This window comes from Dryas octopetala, chromosome 2, assembly GCF_963921425.1.
Source record: "Dryas octopetala chromosome 2, drDryOcto1.1, whole genome shotgun sequence".
Lineage (NCBI taxonomy): Eukaryota > Viridiplantae > Streptophyta > Magnoliopsida > Rosales > Rosaceae > Dryas > Dryas octopetala.
Genome location: NC_141367.1, coordinates 28,889,778 through 28,908,824, shown reverse-complemented (window position 1 = coordinate 28,908,824; position 19,047 = coordinate 28,889,778). Strand labels below are relative to the sequence as shown.

Below are 19,047 nucleotides of genomic sequence, written 5' to 3'. Positions count from 1 at the left end.
GCTTCCTCTCTGGTTTGAAAAGTTGCACATCTTCTCCCCAGACTTGAGCCTCATGGTTAAGGGCTAAACATGGAATGGTGAGTTCAAGATTAGCAGGAACAATGAGATTTCCCAATCGAACTTAGTTGCACATTTTCATACTCATCTGCATGAAAATGGGAATATAAGAACAAATTAGGAGTTCAAACTTAGTTGAATATTTCTGCCAATTAGACAAGCAATTGATTGGGTTGATGAATTTCTTACTGTTTTTAGTTTGGCAGTGCCATCAGGTTTTGGAGTCTGTTTGCCAAATACATGCAGGACTTCCTTTCTTGCTTCCTCTTGCCAATCCGTATGGAGTGCGAGAAGAAACACAGTCCAAGTTAGCAAACAGTTAGTGGTTTCTTGTCCAGCAAGTAGAATGTCTTGCACTCATCGACCAAATTGTCCAACGAAATCCTCTAGTTTTCATTGGCATCATGATGAGCCTTTAAAAGTAACCCATGAAAATCATTCCCAAAGTTGTCTTGTTGTCCAGTCATTGCCTTTTTTACTCTTTTCCTAACAATCTCCATTATGCAGTCGCGTATTCCTTTCTCAAGCTTCTCTGATTCAATCTCATCTTTGGTTTTAAAGAACTTACTGCAACATTGATTGAGACTACACATAAGAAGTGACAACAGACATAAAACCCACCACGAATATATTGATGTGTACTTCTCTGCTGCCAAGCAGATGAGAATAAAAGGAAAAAATAGAAAGAAAAAAAAAGAAGAAGATTACTTCTCTGCATAACAAGCCTAATGCATCAGAAGTAGCTAAGTCTGTTGAAAATGTCATGAAATTGAGCATGTTTCTAGTTTACTCAAGTAATCGATTATAGCCAATTGAAAAAAATTGTCTGAGTGATGCAGAGATAGGTTGGATACCATTAATAATGAGGATTCAGAATTTCAATCAAAAGAGAGATTAAACAGCAAAAGAAAGATCCATTATTTGGGATCAGTAATCTGTTCTTCAAGTGAAATACAGTTAAAAGGAAGTTACCTGATGCCAGGTACCCTTATTGCGAATATATTTTTGAATGTTAAGAAGGTCAACTTCCTCAACATCTCAAAAATGTGTTTTCCTTCTATATAGCTGCTGCCGAATGCTGTCCTGGAATTCGATTCTGAAGAGAAAAACCTAAATTCTTCAGACACCTCAATCTCTTTTCCTACATGATTTTTCCACCCTTCTAGCATCGTCTCAGCACTAGCTATCATTGCCGGAATGATACTCTAGTAATACTAAAACATACCATCATGTACTTAGAAAATTTACCTTGAATATATTCTTTTCTTATTTTTTTTCCCTTCAAAGTTATTTGACACCAATATTACTACACTACTCTCTGCAAAAATTACCAGTACAACTGTCAGAACTTACTTTTAAGCTCTCTCCTTGGAAGGCATGGTTGGCCAACTTTCGTAATTTTGCCCAGTTTTCAACATCGGTTGTTATGGGAAGGCCATCTCCGATTAGCTTCTTCAAATAGGGTCCCGAAGCTGTAATATCTTTGTTATATAGTATCTCTTTGCACAATTCAGGTTCCATAATGACCAACTGAGCTTCACAACCATACACCATTGAAGAAAAATCTTCCCTGTTGCATGCAAAAATGACCAAAATTTATATTTCAACTAAGATTTTGAAAAAACCATAGTTAAGAGCTTAATTGTTACCATAAGTCTTGGTCCATGAGTGAATATGAGGTTGAACTGCAGATAATATATCATGTGACAAGTTTTTTGGCCTGCTCATGGCTTCCTTTAGCATGTTGGCCGGAGATTTCTCTGCATGTTGTTTCCATGGATAAGTCTGTAAGGAGGAGGGCCTTTGATTCCCTACAAACCCACCAGCTTCTGTATGCGACTTGGAGTCCACCATAGTTTGTGAAAGTTCTTGATGAGAACTAAGAGAAGGAGCAAACACAGAAAGCTTGAAACAGTGGTTACTGGGTCTCCAAACCAACTCATCTTTTCTTCTTGTTTTTCTCTAGGGATGTAACTCTGAGGCTTGTACTGAGTTTCAGCAGTCCAAAATTGAAGTTTTGTTCTTGTTGAAGGTTGATTCTGCATGCCACCCATGTGGAAATAAAATTTAGTGATATTGGATACACGTGGTTAAAGTTTTATGAACTAATGCGTTTTAGGACTCAAACAAGTTGCCACCTTTTGTTGGGTTTGGTTGCTCAGTGGAGTGTGTTCTTCCTAATGATGGTAAAAGAGCCAAAACCAGGGTACAAGAAACGTGGCATATATTAGCCCACTAAGCAGAACCACAGCCAGAGTAACAGAACGAAGGAACCAAACAGATAGACCCCGAAATCCCTGAACAACATATAATTACTCTGTTGGTGAGCCTGAGCTGCTTTGCAACAATCGTGGTGGGGTTGATTTCGTTACGTAGAAGCCTTTGCAAGCACATCTTATTAAAACGCTATTCGTTAGTACGAGTCAATCCCACATCGGAAAAGAGAGAAAAAAGTTCTTTGTGAGAACGTGTATAAAATGAGAGATCATCTTTCTTTTTCAATCACGCAGCCGTGCGGTGAGCACAAAGCGAACTATTCTTTCGCCTTTTACTAAAGAATACCGTGTGCGCGCCGCAATTAGCGGCATACGCCAATTTTTAGAGGGTCTACTCTTTTGAGAAACCCCACAATTCAGTTTCCAAATTTTCCAATTTCCATGACTTTGTTCTGTAGACGTAGTCAAGAGGCCAACTCGCACTGGATTAAAGGTTTATAGGCAGTAGAGGTTGTACTCTTTATTTGGAATTCTGTTCTCACACTGAGGAGTGGACATAAGGTGGGGAAAGGGTGAAGCTGTAGCGCTGTAGAATCATTGACAGAGCAATCTTTGCTTCAACATTCGCGTAGTTCAAACCTACACAACTTCGATGTCCCATTCCAAAGGGGAAGAAGGCACCTATGTTGTTTTTCTCTTGGGATGTATCTCTGAGACTTGTATTGTGTTTCAACGTACAGTCCAAAATTGAAGTTGTTGCTATTGAAGGTTGGTTCTGCATGCCATCCATGTGGAATTGAAATTTTTTATTATTGGATACACGTGGTTAAAGTTCTATGAAGTAATGCGTTTTAGGACTCAAACAAGTTGCCACCTTTGTTGAGTTTCGTTGCTTAGTGGAGTAAGGAGGGTCTTCTTCCCGATGATTGTAAAAGAGCCAAACAAAGATACAAGAAACGTGACGCTAACACTGAACAGCACCACAGTCAGAGTAACCAATGGTCTAATGCTGTGGGTACCTGCTCTGCTATCTTTAATTTGTAAGAGCATGTCTGTTACTAAAACTATCTAACCTTTTGCAACAAAGAAACAGTCCTCTGTCCCTGGCACATGGGACACCAATCCACCATGATCTTTAAGTCCATGGTTAGGGTTCTGAAGAACCCCATAGCCCAAGCTCTAGTGTGCTTCTATATATAACAATATATGTCATTACTGGTGAGTTGGTGCCAGCCATACTCTTTGGTGAGCCTGAGCTAGCCTTTTCAAGATGCCAATCCCACATCGGAAAAGCACGAAATAATGCCTTGTGAGAACGTAAATAAAAAGGGAGATCAACAGCGTTATCCAATCACGGAGCCGTGCGGTGAGCACAGAGCAAACTATTCTTTCGCCTTTTACTAAAGAATACCGTGTGCGCGCCGCATCAGCGGCATACGCCAATTTTTAGAGGAATTTCTCTTTTCAGAAACCCCACAATTCAGTTTCAAATTTCGAGCTTAACGAGGCTAAGGAAGCCTATGTAAAAGAAAGAAGATTGATTTGAAGTTTCATTGATTTCTTCTCTGTATAATTTGGTTTTATGCAAATGGTTTCCGTTGGGCGTTTGTTGGCATGGGATTGAGAAAATGATGTGATTTAATGCGTTCATTCAAGAGGTCATTTTATTTGATTCAAATTGACTTTGTTCTATGAGCTCCAAGAAGGAAAATCCCATTGAACTCTCCTAACCCCCATCCAAAAATGAAAAATAACATGTAAGGTTTATTGGCAACAGACTGACAGAGGCTGTACCCTTTGGTTACTCTAAACACCATGTGCAAGATTTATTGGCAGTTCTGGTGTTCACAGTTCACAGTGAGTGTAGGATTACTTGAACTCCATATTGTGGGCGAACTGTAAGATAATGAAAGGGTGAGTGGATATAAGCCGGGGAAAGGGTGAAGGCGTAGCGTTGTAGAATCATTGACAGCGCAATCTTTGCTTCAATGATTGCAAAGTTAAAACCCACACAAATTCTAGGTCCCATTCCAAAGGGTAAGAAGGCGCCTATGTTATTCTTAGTAGCTTTAGCAACCCCTTCTGAGAATCGCTCTGGATTGAAAAGTTGCCCATCTTCTCCCCAGACTTGGGGCTCACGGTGAAGGGCTAAACATGGAATGATGAGTTCAAGATTAGCAGGAACAATGAGATTCCCAAGTCTAACTTCTCTTTCAACTTTCCTCTCAACCGAAACAGCAGGAGAATATAACCTTAGAGACTCATTAATGATCACACTCATCTGCATGAAAAGGAATATTTGAAATAGACATCAGGATTTCAAACTTAATTGAGAACTTTTCTGCCACTTGGACAAGAAATAGGTTGGGTTCCTGATTTTCTTACTGCTTTTAGCTTGGAAATGCCATCAGGATTCGGATTTTGTTTTCCGAATAATTGTAGGACCTCCTTTCTTGCTTCCTCTTGCCAATCTGTATGGAGTGCCAGAAGAAAGACAGTCCAAGCAAGCAAAGTACTAGTGGTTTCTTGTCCAGCAAAGTAGAATGTCTTGCACTCATCAACCAATTCATCCACCGAAATCCTCACGTTGTCATTAGAATCATGATGAGCTTTTAAAAGTAATCCAAGGTAATCACTCCCAAAACTGTCTTCTTCTGCAGTCATTGCCTTCTTTTCCCGTTTCTTAACAATCTCTATTATGGAGTCGCGTATTCTGTTCTCAAGCTTATCTGATTCACTCTCATCACTGGTTTTAAAAAGCTTACTGCAATATTGAATGAGACTATATACATAAGAAGTGACAACATACATAATCCTCCAAGAATATATTGTTCTGAGTAGTTCTCTGCTGTGCATTAGATAGCAAGAAAAAGGAAAAAGGGGGGGAGGGGAATAAAAAAGATTAGTTCTCTGCATAACAAGTCTAATGTATCAGAACTAACTGAAATAGAGCATATATGTATCTTATCTCTTCTCCATAAACAAGTGGAATATGCATAATTGTTCTCAATTTCATATGTGGATGCTATACCAAGATCTTTTCTTTAGTTGAGGGAAGAATATACAAGAATAACATTTTTGAGGAACATATTGAGAGAGAATTGGTTAGAGACTATGTAGTTGCTAGCATGGGTCCTTCTTTAGCAAGGCATGGAATGTATAGTCATATATTCAAAATGATTTCAAAATATCTAGTTCCAAGTAATGGATTCTTGCCAATTGAAAGGATCCTCTGATTGATCCAGACACAAGTTGGATTTCATTAGTAATGAGGATTCAGAGTTTCATACATTGATCAATCAAAGAGAGATTCAACAGCTACAGAAAGATCCATTCTTTGGGATGATTTCCTCAAGTGGATTGAACATAATTATTCCCTAAATGGAAATTTAGTTAAAAGGAAATTAGTTACCTGATGCCAGGAAACCTGATTGTGAATGAATTTCTTACTACCAAAAAGGATAACTTCAACAAGTTCTCGAAAATGTTCTTCCCTTCTAAGTAGCTACAGCCAAATGCCGTCCTGGAAATCACTTCTGAAGTGAACAACCTAAATAGTTCAAAAACCTCAATCTCTTTGCCTTCATGATTTTTGCAGCTTTCTAGCACTGTCTCAGCACTAGCTATCATTGCTGGAATCATACTCTAGTAAAACAATACCATCATGCAATTAGCAAACTACAACAGTACGTCATTGCAAGAATGGCCAGTAACTGTAACAACTTACTTACTTTTAAGCTCTCTCCATGAAAAGCATGGTTGGCCAAATTTCGCAATTTTGCCCATTTTTCACCTTCGGGGGTTGCCCCAAGGCCATCTCCAAAAAGCTTCTTCATATAGCCTTGCAACTCCCTTTTTTTAAAAACTCTATCTTTGTTAGTTAGTATCTCTTTGCACAACTCTGGCTCCATAATGACTAACTGAGCTTGAGAACCATGCCATTGAAGAAAAATCTTCCCTGTTGCATGCAAAAATGACCAAAAATTCATCTTTGAACTGAGTTTTGAAAAACCATATATAGTACTAAGTTAAGAGCTTAATTGTTACCGTATATCTTGGTCCACGAGTGAATATGAGGTTGAACTTGAGATAATATGTCATGTGATAGATTTTTGGGCCTGCTCATGGCTTCCTTTTGCATGTTGGAGATTTCTTTGGTGTTTCCATGGATAAGTCTGTAAGAAGGGCCTTTGATTCCCTGCAAAGCCATCATATTCTGTATGCGAATTGGTGTCCACCATAGTTTGTGAAAGATCTTGATGAGAGCTAAGAGAAGGAACACACACAGAAAGCTTGAAACACTGATTACTGGGTCTCCAAACCAACTCATTTTTTCTTCTTGTTTTTCTCTTGGGATGTATCTCTGAGACTTTGTACTGAGTTTCAACAGTCCAAAATTGAAGTTTTTGCTCCTGTTGAAGGTCGATTCTGCATGTCATCCATGTGGAATTGAGAATTTATTATTATTGCATACACGTGGTTATAGTTTTATGGATTAAACAAGTTGCCACCTCTGTTCTCAAAGTGTTGATGCGTATGACTTTAGGCTCAGTTTTGGGAACCCTTAGTGGGCTTTGTTTTTATTGGGTTCAAACTCCTATTCCGTGACCGCGGGCCGAAAGGCCCAAAACCAAACAGAATATTACATACTGGACCCAGATAGGCATTAATGTCCCCATTATTACAAGCTTGCATATCCAAAGGCATTAATGTCTCTTGGCAGTTCTGGTGTTCACAGTTCACAATTTCAAGAAACAATTTGCAAAGCAGCAAGAACAGGAACTAGCGAACTCTTAAAAGTCTTAAGGGACCTCAAACTCAAAGCAGAGGTTGCACTTTCTTTTTATCAATGAGATAGCAAATGATCCAAAGGCATCAATGTCTGTGTACTTGATACACCAAGTGCAAGATTTATTGGCAACTCTGGTCTTGGCATGCAGTTCAAAGAGATTGCAGTATTACTTGAAGTCCGTGTTGGGGGCGAATGGTTAGAAACAGAGAGGGGGAGTGAATATAACCCGGGAAAGAGTGAAGGAGTAGCGTTGTAGAATCATTGACAGAGCAATCTTTGCTTCGGTGGTTGCCAAGTTCAATCCCACACAAATTCGAGGTCCCAATCCAAAGGGTAAGAATGCGGCTATGTTATTGTTAGTAGCTTTAGCAACCCCCTCTGCAAATCGCTCTGGCTTGAAAAGTTGCACATCTTCTCCCCATAAATCAGGATCATAGTGAAGTGGTAGAATTGGGGTGACTAGTTCAAGATCAACTGGAAGAATGAGGCTTCCTAGTCTAACTTCTCTTTCAACTTTCCTTTTAACAACGGATTGAACAGGAGAATATAACCTCAGAGACTCATTGATGATCATACTCATCTGCATACACATGAAAATGAAAAATAGAGAATTACAAATCAGGATTAATTCAAACTTAATTAGAAATGAAGAAATGAACATTTTCAGATGCCACTTAGACAAGCAACCAGTTATTGAGTTGATCTTGACTTTCTTACAGTTTTTAGTTTGGCAATGCCATCAGGGTTTGGAGTTTGTTTGCCAAATAATTGCAGGACTTCCTTTCTTGCTTCCTCTTGCCAGTCCGAATGGAGTGCCAGAAGAAAGACAGTCCAAGCCAACAAAGTAGCAGTGCTTTCGTGTCCCGCCAAGTAAAATGTCTTGCACTCATCAACCAAATCATCCACCGAAACCCTCTGGCTTTCATTGGAATCATGATGAGCCTTTAAGAGCAATCCAAGAAAATCACTCCCAAAGCTGTCTTCTTGTTCTCCAGTCAATGCCTCCCTTTCTCTTCTCTTAACAATCTCTATTATGGAGTCGCGTAGTCCTTTCTCAAGCTTCTCTGATTCAATCTCAACGCTGGTTTTAAGGAACTTACTGCTAGCAATATAATTGAGTGATCAAAAGACTAATTAAGCATTCTGCACTTTGAGATTTCGATGATTAAAATTAGAAAGTTACCTGATGCCAGGTAACCTGAATTTGGAAGAATCTTTAAACTTTAAGGAGGATAACTTCAACAGCATGTCAAAAATGTTCTTCCCTTCTAAGTAGCTACTGCCAAAGGCTGTCCTGGAAATCACTTCTGAAGTCAACAACCTAAATTCTTCAAACACCTCAATCTCTTTCCCTTCATGATTTTCCCACCTTTCTAGCATCGTCTCAGCACTAGCTATCAGTGCTGGAATCATACTCTACAAATAATAGTAAAACAATACCATCATTCAATTAACAGGTTTACCTTCAATTAATTCAATTTCCTATATTTTGCCCTTAATTACCAGCCACTGCTATAAATTAACTCCTTACTTTTAAGCTGTCTCCATGGAAGGTATGGTTGGCCAGTTTTCGCAATTTTGCCCATTTTTCACCATCGGTTGCTGTCACAAGGCCATTTCCTAATATCTTCTTTGCCAGACTGCCTTGGGGCATGGTTTTTGGATAAGCTCCATCTTTGTTATCAGTATCTCCTTGCACAACTCAGGTTCGGTAATCACCAACTGAGGTTGGCAACCATACCATTGAAGATAATTCTTCCCTATTACAAAAAAATTAATGACCAAAATTTATATATCTTGGAACTAATGAACATATAAAAACTATGGTTAAGTAGTTGAGTTAGGTAGGACTTTAGGAGTGAATTGTTACCATAGATGTTGGTCCATGAGTGCATATATGGTAGAATTACAGAAAATACGTCATGTGACAAAGTTTTGGGCCTGCTCTTGGCTTCCTTTAGCATGTTGGAGATTTCTTTGTCGTTTCCATGGATAAGTCTGTAAGGAGGGCCTTTGATTCCCTGCAAACCCATCAGCTTCTGTATGCGACTTGGAGTCCACCATAGTTTGTGAAAGATCTTGATCAGAGCTATGAGAATGAACACACACACAAGGCTTGAAAAACTCATTACTGGGTCTCCCAATCCCAACCAACTCATTATTTTCTCTTCTCTCTTAATTTCCACACAATTTGGCTGGATCTGATCTACTGGATCTAAGATTCTGTTTCTCTTAGACCAAAAACAAGAATCTTATTATTTTGTAGTCTTGTAGAAAACTTTCATTTATATATATGCAAACAAATAAAGGCACGATTATTTTTTTTTTTTTTTGGTGTTTAAGTCAATGTATAGCGGCTGGCCTACGCCTACCGCCTACCATATGGGTATGATATGTTGACGGTTGACCCAAAAAAAAAAAAAAACAGGGTATGATAAGTGGGCCAGAGGTGGAAACAGTAAAATACAAACTACCCAGGTAGTTTGATGAGACGAGTAGTTTTGGTACGGATTAATTTGTGCCTGTTTTATTGCTTGGTAGTTTTGAAAGTTACAAATCCATTAACTAAAAACGAGCAACAACAATTTGCAAACGAATATATCTTATTTTGTCTGGCATAGGTAGCAAGAGCTATTGGCAATTGGTTGAAAGAGGGTGAAGCATAACTTGAAGTCCATGTAGGGGGCGAATGGTGAGAAACTGAGAAGGCGAGTGGACATAGCCCGGCGAAAGGGTGAAGGAGTAGCGTTGTAGAATCATTGCCAGAGCAATCTTTGTTTCAGTGGTCGCAAAGTTCATCCCCACACAAATTCGAGGTCCCAAGCCAAAGGGTAAGAAGGCTGCCAAGTTGTTGTTGGTTGCTTTAGTAACCCCTTGTGCAAATCGCTCTGGTTTGAAAAGTTGCACGTCTTCTCCCCATAATTTAGGCTCAAAGTGAAGTGCTAGGGATGGGATGACCAAATGAAGACCAGCAGGAAGAGTGAGGCTTCCCAGTTTAACTTCCCTTGCAACTTTCCTATTAATAACCGAAGCAGTAGGAGAATATAACCTCAGAGTCTCATTGATGATCATACTCATCTGCATACGTAATCAAGATTGATTAGTTCGATTAAACTAAGCGAGCACGCAATTGATTGAGTTGAGATCGATGTTAATTAATTTCTTACTGTTTTCATTTTGGCAATGCCATCCGGGGTTGGAATAGTTTGTTTGCCAAATATTTGGAGGACCTCCTTTCTTGCTTCCTCTTGCCATTCCGAATGGTGTGCAAGAACAAACACAATCCAAGCAAGCAGAGCATTTGTGGTTTCTTGTCCTGCGAAGAAAAACGTCTTGCACTCATCAACCAATTCATCCATCGAAATCCTCTGGCTTTCATTGGGATCATGATGAGCCTTTAAAAGTGATCCAAGAAAATCACTCCCAAAGCAGTTGCTGACTTGTAATAATTCTCCACTAGTACTGCAGCTACTGCTCATTGCCTCCCTTTCTCTTTTCCTAACAATCTCTATTATGGAGTCACGTACTCCTTTCTCAAGCGTCTCTATTTCCATCTCTTCACTGGTTTTGAAAAACTTACTGCATGCAATAAATATTATTGAGTACGTCAATTGAATTGAAAGACTAATTAAGCATATATATATATATATAGTTTCGCATATATGCATGTAATTTGAGATCGATTTGGTGAAAATTAATTACCTGATGACAGGAATCTTGAGTTTGAAAGAATTTCTTACAGTTATGCAAGATATCTTAAATAACTTTTCGAAAAGGGTTTTCCCTTCCAAGTAGTTGCTGCCAAATGCTGTCCTGGCAATCACTTCTGAGGTCAACAACCTAAATTCTTCAAACACCTCAATCTCTTTTCCTTCATGATTTTTCCACGCTTCTAGCATCACCTCAGTACTAACTATCATTGCTGGAAACATACCCTAGAAATATAATTAATTAAGCATCATCGATCATAGCAGATTGATTAATTAGTACATTAATTCAAGAATTATATCTAACTGTTAAGTACATACATAGCTTAACTAAACTAGCTACTTACTTTTAAGCCCTCTCCATGGAAGGCATGGGTGGCCAGCTTTCGCAGTTTTACCCATTTTTCATCTGCGGACGTTGTTGTCACAAGACCATCTCCCAATAGCTTCTTCAGGTTATAGCTGAGGGGATTGCTTTTCGGATAAGCTCCATCTTTGTTATTTAATATCTCTTTGCACAGCTCGGGTTCTGTAACGACTAACTGAGCTTCACAACCATACCATTGAAGATAATTCTTCCCTGTACATTTCATGCATGCATTCATTAATTAAATATTTAATTAATGCTCAAAATCTTTCTAATTTGAACCTACATATATACTAATTACATAAGATCGATTTGAAAACATATGTTAATTCCACATGATCGATATCGAGTTTAGAGTTTTATTGTAAGTTACCATAGATGTTGGTCCATGTCTGAACATGAGGTTGAATTAGAGAATATACGTCATGTGACAAAGTTTTGGGCTTCCTCATGATGGCTTCCTTTCTTATTTTGGAAATCTCTTTGTTGTTTCCATGGAAAATTCTGTAAGAAGGGCCTTTGATTCCCTGCAAAGCCAGCAACTTCTGCATGCGAGTTGGAGCCCACCATAATTTGTGAAAGATCTTCACCAGAGCTAAGAGAAGGAACACCCACAAAAAGCTTGAATAACTCATTATAACGTACTCAACCAACCTTTCTTTCTTCTAGCTTTTTAGTTTTTCTGTTTGGCTCTATGTTTCTCGATCTGAACGCAGTACGTCCACTATTTAATGGAGTTTCGTGATCTTAATTTTTTATTGATACGTACGTAAGTTTAATTCTTCATCTTAATTAATAAATATTAACTTGGATGCATGTCCCACTTACGATGAATAACAGTAATGCTACACTTATTACATTTTTATACCATAATTTCATACTATTTTACATAACATTCATACATTGGACACTACAAATTAAAAAATAAAACCTAAAAAAAAAAAAATACTCTTTCAGTAAAATAATGACACATCATAAAATACAAATGTGAAAAAAAAAAATATAAGACAACTAGCATTATTAATATGCATAATTATCAATAATTATATGAAACAATTAACGAACAAACGAACTTTGGCTCCGTCGGCTGTCGCAATGGACTTTACACGTTGCTTATTTAATTGCTAGAATTTTTTGCCCACGAACATGTACGTAATTCCTTACTAGCTAGCTAGTTTCCTACACATGCATTTGGTACATTGTGGAAATTAACTATCATTATTGGAGCCATTGACTGTGGTTGTTTTCTTTTTCTTTTTTTGGCCGGGTGACCGGCCATTAGTTTTTTCACTGTGTAGAACTATTGTATTTATTAAATTTATTCATTAGATGATGCGATCATTTTTATTTATTCAAATTCTGACATCTTATAAACTTTATTTATTTTTAACAAAGTAAGATATTGACATCAACTAAATTATTACTACAATGGTATATATTTATCTTCCTAATATTGGAAGATGTCCTAACTTCACCAACTAGCTATTGATATGGTGTATATATATATAGATAATTTTCCACAACTAAGGATATTGACAAATATATAATAAACACATGTATTTGCCCCTAATTTGTCTAATCTCCTCCCATTAATTTCTCTTATACCAACAAAAAACCCAACCGGCCACCTAATTTGTCCCCCCCTCCTCCACTTTTTCTTTTATGGTGCGTTTGGATGAAGTAGTTTGAAATTACTAAGGAATTCACAAATGACGGAATTTAAAACGATGTAATTTAAAATTCTAGAATATATAAATTCTCTTATTTGGATAACATGTAAACATAATGGAATTTAAATACGGAATTTATGGTAGTTTTAATTTTTGATACATCAATTCAAAAGAGTGATGGTGATGGTGATGGTGATGGTGGCAACAATAAAAATGATGTTTATGATGAGTTGACCATATTGGTAGGGGTAATGGCCCACAAGCGGTAGGAGAAATGGTGGTGGCTAAAATTGGGGTGTTGGCGGTGGCGGTGGCGGTGGCGGTGGTGGTGTTGGAAATGGCGGTGTGGTGGTGGCGGCGGTGACGGTGGTGGCGGTCTTGGTGTTGGTGTTGGTGGTGGTGGCGGCAGCGGCAGCGGCAGCGGGGGTGGTGGCGGGGGTGGTGGTGTTAGTGGTGGTGACGTTGGCGGCAGTGATGGTATTGTCAACATGGTCGACACGACTTATTTTTCTTTTGTAAAAATTGAAATTTTGAAAATGACACCAATTTAGGTGGAATTTAAAGTTGGAATTTACAGCCTTCAAATCCCAAGTTTTTTTCCACCTAGAATTTACAAAATTCTGTATTTATTGACCCAAATAAGGAAATTAGAGCATGTAATTTCTTAAATGCTGAGTTTTGTTTAAATTCCGAGTTTTTTTCCTCCATCCAAACACACCATTAATCTTAGTGATGGGAGACTCGAATTTAAAATCTTTATACTTTTTATTTATTTTTATCTACTTAATTTTGAGCTTTTTTTTTTTTTTTCCTGGAATGTGCAATTTCTTTGTTTTTGGAAAGTTAACTGAGATGTTTTGTGGAAAATTAACCGAGAAGTCTGCAATTTTGAGTTTGAGTCCCGAGCGGCCCTGCATTGCAAATGCCAAGAAAGTAATGCACATTTGAGAAAGATCCCAAAAATTCCAAAATAGTATAGAAAAGTCTCTAAAAAGTCCCGGATGAGATAATACGTCCTAGTCTCCAAGAGAAGTCCAACTATAAGACTATAGAATGAGAAGTACGTCAGTCTGATCTCACTCTATAAATATGTTGAATGGACAAGGAATTTTTGAGTTTGACAGTCTGAATATGCATGCGTATAGCACGACCATCCAATGCTATAGTTTCATATGTATTGTATAATTTTAAAAAATTATAAACTTTATTTGAAATTAGCACACATCCCAATATATCAATACACGACCGCGCTATATTGAAGCTAAACAATTGTCCTATTGTCCTAAAGCCTTGTAATTCCTCCTCTGTTTCAATACATTATATCTTTATCACTAGTACGTCCAATTACTCTATAAGTCCAAGGCCTACCCTAGCCTTATAGCCATTAAACACCACCTCAGTAACCTTCCTCACACTAAAAATCAATAAGTCCTATATTCTTTATATAGCAAATTACAAAAAAAAAGTCAATAAAAAGTTGCAATATTACAAATAAGTCAATACAAAATTTTCTATCTCATATTAGTTAATGGTATATTTTGAGAAATTACATTTTAGTCACTAAACTTAATCCATTTGATATATCAGATATTTTTGTGCATTGAAAAATACCAATTTGCTCATCTCTTTTTTTATTACTTTTGTGCGTAAAATTATAGCATTGTCCTTAATTAGTTTAGGGTATAAAAATAGAGTGCAATGTATATAAACGAGGTTAAGAGTTTAGAATTAGGGTTATGGAGCTTATGATTTAGGGTTTAGGTCTTAGGTTTTGGGCTAAACCTTAAGCCATTTTGCTGCATAGTAGTCAAATACAAACTTAATACAAATCTAAATATGAATAGTAATATATGTTATTAATTTATTGTAATTCATATTTTTTTTATTTTGATCAATAGTGACTAAAATGAAATTATGAAAAAGTGCATTAATTAAAATGTAATTGTGAAAAGTTTTATTTACTTGTTTGTAATTAGACATTTTTTTATAAAACTAACAGCAAATTTGGCATCAAATTGGCGCAGCCATAGGATGATTGATTGATCCAAATTTAAGAAGAAAAGGCCAGGTGTGCGCAATTGATGAACATCATATTCATATATAATTTCTTCAGGTGAACAGGATTGTAGTCGAGACGTCTATTATTGCTTAATTATTGTATAATATATTATTTATTACTTTTGGGACGGATGCTTAACTCGATCGTGCAAGACTTATTGCCAATTCTAGACTTTCTACTTTTCTAGAATCTTGGGAGTTCAAAGAGAGTGTACGTAAGATTACGTACACTCTTACGTAAATATATATACTTGTGGCATCATTGATAATAAATATATATACACTCTTACGTAAATATATATACTTGTGGCATCGTTTCAACAGAGTCCACAGTTGAAGTCTTCATCTTGCTCTTCATTGATAATAAATATATACTTGTGGCATCTTTCTTGTGGTAAACGATTAGCTTTCTAGAAATGACAAATGGACAAATAGTGAGTGCTGGGGATTAAAACCCTGCACTGCACCAGTTAAATCCTCATAACATGGCTCATTACTCCTTCACAAAAATTCCCAACTTCATTTTGAATGCGACCTTTTGTTTTTTTGTCGTGTAATGTATGCGGGTAACTTTCCAATTGTAACTGGAATATACAGATTCAACACATAACCTTCTGTAACGTACATGGTTAATTATGCCTTCGTATTTTGCATTGTTGAGACAAGTATTGGTACAATTTATGCCTCTTTTGTTACCTGTATATGCATTTTCGGCACTTACAGACGTTCTTTAGGTTCCTGAAACATTTCATGAATGAATAATTCTATCAGAAACAAGGTGCAAATCAGCAAGAACAGGAGCTAGCTTCTTACAGACCTCGAACCAAACGATGCACTCTTTATAAGTTACCATATTCCAAGGCATTCACGTCTACATAATCCAAACACCAAGTGCTGCAAGAGTATGGGCAATTCTGGTGTACTCAGTTTACAGTGAGTGTAGGATTACTTGAACTCCATGTTGTGGGCGAATTGTAATATAATGAAAGGGAGAATGGATATAAGCGGGAGAAAGAGTGAAGGTGTAGCGTTGTAGAATCATTGACAGAGCAATCTTTGCTTCAGTGGTGGCAAAGTTCAAGCCCACACAATTTCGGGGTCCCATTCCAAATGGTAAGAAGGCACCTATGTTATTCTTAGTAGCTCTAGCAACCCCGTCTGAGAATCGCTCTGGTTTGAAAAGATGCACGTCTTGTCCCCAGAATTGAGGCTCATGGTGAATTGGTAGAACTGGGATGTGCAATTCAACATTAGCAGGAACAATGAGCTTTCCCAATCTAACTTCTCTTTCAACGTTCCTTACAATTGAAAGAATAGGAGGATATAACCTTACAGACTCATTGATGATCATACTCATCTGCGTGCATGAAAATGAACAATAGAGAGCAAATTAGGATTTCAAACTTAATTGAGAACAATATTAATTCTGCCACTTAGACAATTGCAATTGATTGAGTTCTGGACTTTTACTGTTTTCAGTTTGGCAATGCCATCAGGATTTGGTGTTTGTTTGCCAAATACTTGTAGGACCTCCTTTCTTGCTTCCTCTTGCCAATCTATATGGAGTGCCAGAAGAAAGACAGTCCAAGCCAGCAAAGTATTAGTGGTTTCTTGCCCACCAAAGTAAAATGTCTTACACTCATCAACTAAATCATCCACCGAAATCCTCTGGTTATCATTGGCATCATGATGAGCCTCTAAAAGTAATCCAAGATAATCACTTCCAAAACCATCTTCTTCTCCAGTCATTGCCTTCTTTTCTCTTTTCCTAACAATCTCTATTATGGAGTCGCGTATTCCTTTCTCAAGTTTCTCTGATTCGATCTCATCATTGGTTTTAAAGAACTTACTGCAATATTGATTGGAAGACTATACATGAGAAATCAGAACAGACATAATCCTTCAAATGATAAGCAGACAGGCAAAAGAAATGAAAAAGGAAAGAAAAAGAAGATTAGTTCTCTGCGGAACAAGCCTAATGCATCAGCAGGAGCTGAGTCAGCTATGCAATCAAAAGAAATTTAGCATGTTTCTCATCTCTTCTCAGGAAACAAGTGGGTGGTTATGCAAAATTGTTCTCAACTTCCTGCGTGGCAACTCTGCCATGATCTCTTCTTAGAGAGGGAAGCATCTGCACTAGTAGGATTTTTTTAAGGAACATGCATATTGAGAGAATTAGTTAGAATATATGTAGTTGTTATCATGGAAAGGTTCTTTAGCAAGGTATGGAATGTATCCTCAAACATTCAATATGATCTAAATTTTGTCCTAGTAATGACTGACCCAAAAAAAAAAGTTGAAGTAATATGTTCAAAACTAAAAGAAAGATCGATCATCGATCCTTTGGGATTCATCTTTTCAAGCGGAGTGAACAAAGTTAGAATGGATATCAATGTGGTTATTCCCCAATTCAAGATTTAGTTAAAATTCAGTTACCTGATGCCAGGAAACCTTAGTTTGTAAGCATTTTTGAATATTAAGAAGAATAATTTCATCAACATGTCAAATATGTTTTTCCCGTCTAAGTAGCTGCTGCCAAATGCTGTCCTGGAAATCACTTCTGAAGTCAACAACCAAATTCTTCAACCACCTCTATCTCTCTGCCTTCCTGGTATTTCAGCCTTTCTAGCATTAATTGTCTCAGCACTAGCGATCATAGTTGGAATCATACTCTAATAAAAAAATACCATCATGCAGTTAGCAAATTTAATTATCGTCAATTGGTTGTTTTTTTCCCCCTTCATAAATAATTGACACAACTATGAACAACTTACTTTTAAGCTCTCTCCATGGAAGGCATGGTTGGCCAGCTTTCGCAATCTTCCCCATTTTTCACCTTCGGTTGAGGTAAGGCCATCTCCTAAGAGCTTCTTCACATAGCTTGCAGGCACCCTTTTCCTAAAATTTCTATCTTTGTTATTCAGTATCTCTTTGCACAACTCAGGTTCCGTAATGACCAACTGAGCTTGAGAGCCATGCCATTGAAGAAAATTTTTCCCTGTTGCAAAAAATGAACAAATTAAATTTATCATGGAACAAAAAAAGATTTAAAAAACTGTAGTTAAGTTAATTAAGAGCTTAATTGTTACCATATATCTTGGTCCACGAGGGAATATGAGGTTGAACTTGAGATAATATGTCATGTGATAGATTTTTGGGCCTGCTCATGGCTTCCTTTTGCATGTTGGAGATTTCTTTGGTGTTTCCAAGGATAAGTCTGTAAGAAGGACCTTTGATTCCCTGCAGACCCATCATATTCTGTATGCGAGTTGGAGTCCACCATAGTTTGTGAAAGAACTTGATGAGAGCTAAGAGAAGAAACAGACACACAAGGCTTGCAAAAGTGATTACTGGGTTTCCAAAAGAAGTCATTTTTCGTATTGCTTTCCTCTTTGGCTATACCTCTGAACCCAGCTTCTTGCTCTTTATTGATAATAAATTAATTATGACACAAACAAGATGCCACATTAATTTGTCTCTGACAAAAAACAAAAAGATGCCACTTTTGTCCCTAATTGGAATCAGAACCGTTTATATTTTCATTTACAACCCGCCTAATTTACGCATCACTCCTCTACAGTTCTCACTGTACTCAGTTATTTAATAGTAGTTAGCTTTTACTTGTTGGGCATTCGAGTTTAGGATCTGCCACCATAAACAGGTATGATTGTGTAAAGCCCGTTCTGCAATAGCTATTTAAGGTGCTGAATGAATCACATCAAAAGTTTGCAACTTTTTATTGGGTGGAGGTAAATGTCAGTTCGCATGAACATTGTTATGCTTGTTATGAGTTGTATAGATGAGTTTTGGTAAAATGTGATCCAAAACCCACTTGAATTGATGAGTCAAAATTTTTAGGCAAAAGTTTACTTTTGGTCTCTATAGTTTGAACAAAGTTTCACTTTGGTCTCTATAGTTTCAATTGTTATGATTTTAGTCTTGTAATTTACAAATTGTTGCAATTCAAGGACATGTTAGCATTTTCGTTTATTAATCGTCAAATTTATTACGTTTTTGATCATATATTTTGCAAACCATTTCGATTTTGGTTATGCACTTTGCATATTGTTAGCGATTTAATGACTAATTTAACGCATTAATGAATAAAAATCCTAATGTGTTCTTGAATTGCAATAATTTATAAATTATATGACTAAAATCATAACAATTGAAATTACAG

General features: G+C 37.2%; 2 protein-coding genes, 2 non-coding genes and 3 pseudogenes across 5 annotated transcripts; 2 read left to right on the top strand and 5 right to left on the bottom strand.

The window, feature by feature from the left end:
• Window position 1: 1 nt before the first annotated feature.
• LOC147295290 (cytochrome P450 CYP749A22-like) lies at window positions 2–2,000 on the bottom strand (annotated as a pseudogene).
• Window positions 2,001–2,565: 565 nt separating this feature from the next.
• LOC147295289 (U5 spliceosomal RNA) lies at window positions 2,566–2,681 on the top strand. The gene has a single exon (XR_015120976.1). It is a non-coding gene; the product is annotated as a U5 spliceosomal RNA (small nuclear RNA).
• A 948-nt stretch (window positions 2,682–3,629) lies between these two features.
• Window positions 3,630–3,746, top strand: LOC147295288 (U5 spliceosomal RNA). The gene has a single exon (XR_015120980.1). It is a non-coding gene; the product is annotated as a U5 spliceosomal RNA (small nuclear RNA).
• Window positions 3,747–3,938: 192 nt separating this feature from the next.
• Window positions 3,939–6,603, bottom strand: LOC147295287 (cytochrome P450 CYP749A22-like). Its single transcript, XM_086230891.1, has 5 exons — window positions 6,321–6,603; window positions 6,005–6,231; window positions 5,686–5,918; window positions 4,659–5,037; window positions 3,939–4,554 (listed from the first exon to the last, which is right to left on the bottom strand). The coding sequence occupies exons 1-5, from the start codon at window positions 6,601–6,603 to the stop codon at window positions 4,126–4,128; spliced, it is 1,551 nt and encodes a 516-aa protein (XP_086087017.1). The 3' UTR covers window positions 3,939–4,125.
• A 56-nt stretch (window positions 6,604–6,659) lies between these two features.
• On the bottom strand, window positions 6,660–9,279 carry LOC147295286 (cytochrome P450 CYP749A22-like; annotated as a pseudogene). Its single transcript, XR_015120190.1, has 5 exons — window positions 8,936–9,279; window positions 8,597–8,825; window positions 8,249–8,481; window positions 7,783–8,167; window positions 6,660–7,645 (listed from the first exon to the last, which is right to left on the bottom strand). The product of XR_015120190.1 is annotated as a cytochrome P450 CYP749A22-like (transcript).
• Window positions 9,280–9,696: 417 nt separating this feature from the next.
• On the bottom strand, window positions 9,697–11,774 carry LOC147295285 (cytochrome P450 CYP749A22-like). The gene is made up of 5 exons (XM_086231247.1): window positions 11,513–11,774; window positions 11,120–11,352; window positions 10,768–11,000; window positions 10,233–10,644; window positions 9,697–10,143 (listed from the first exon to the last, which is right to left on the bottom strand). Exons 1-5 carry the CDS (start codon window positions 11,772–11,774, stop codon window positions 9,697–9,699), a joined length of 1,587 nt encoding a protein of 528 aa, XP_086087373.1.
• Window positions 11,775–15,781: 4,007 nt separating this feature from the next.
• Window positions 15,782–18,239, bottom strand: LOC147295284 (cytochrome P450 CYP749A22-like; annotated as a pseudogene).
• Window positions 18,240–19,047: the final 808 nt, after the last annotated feature.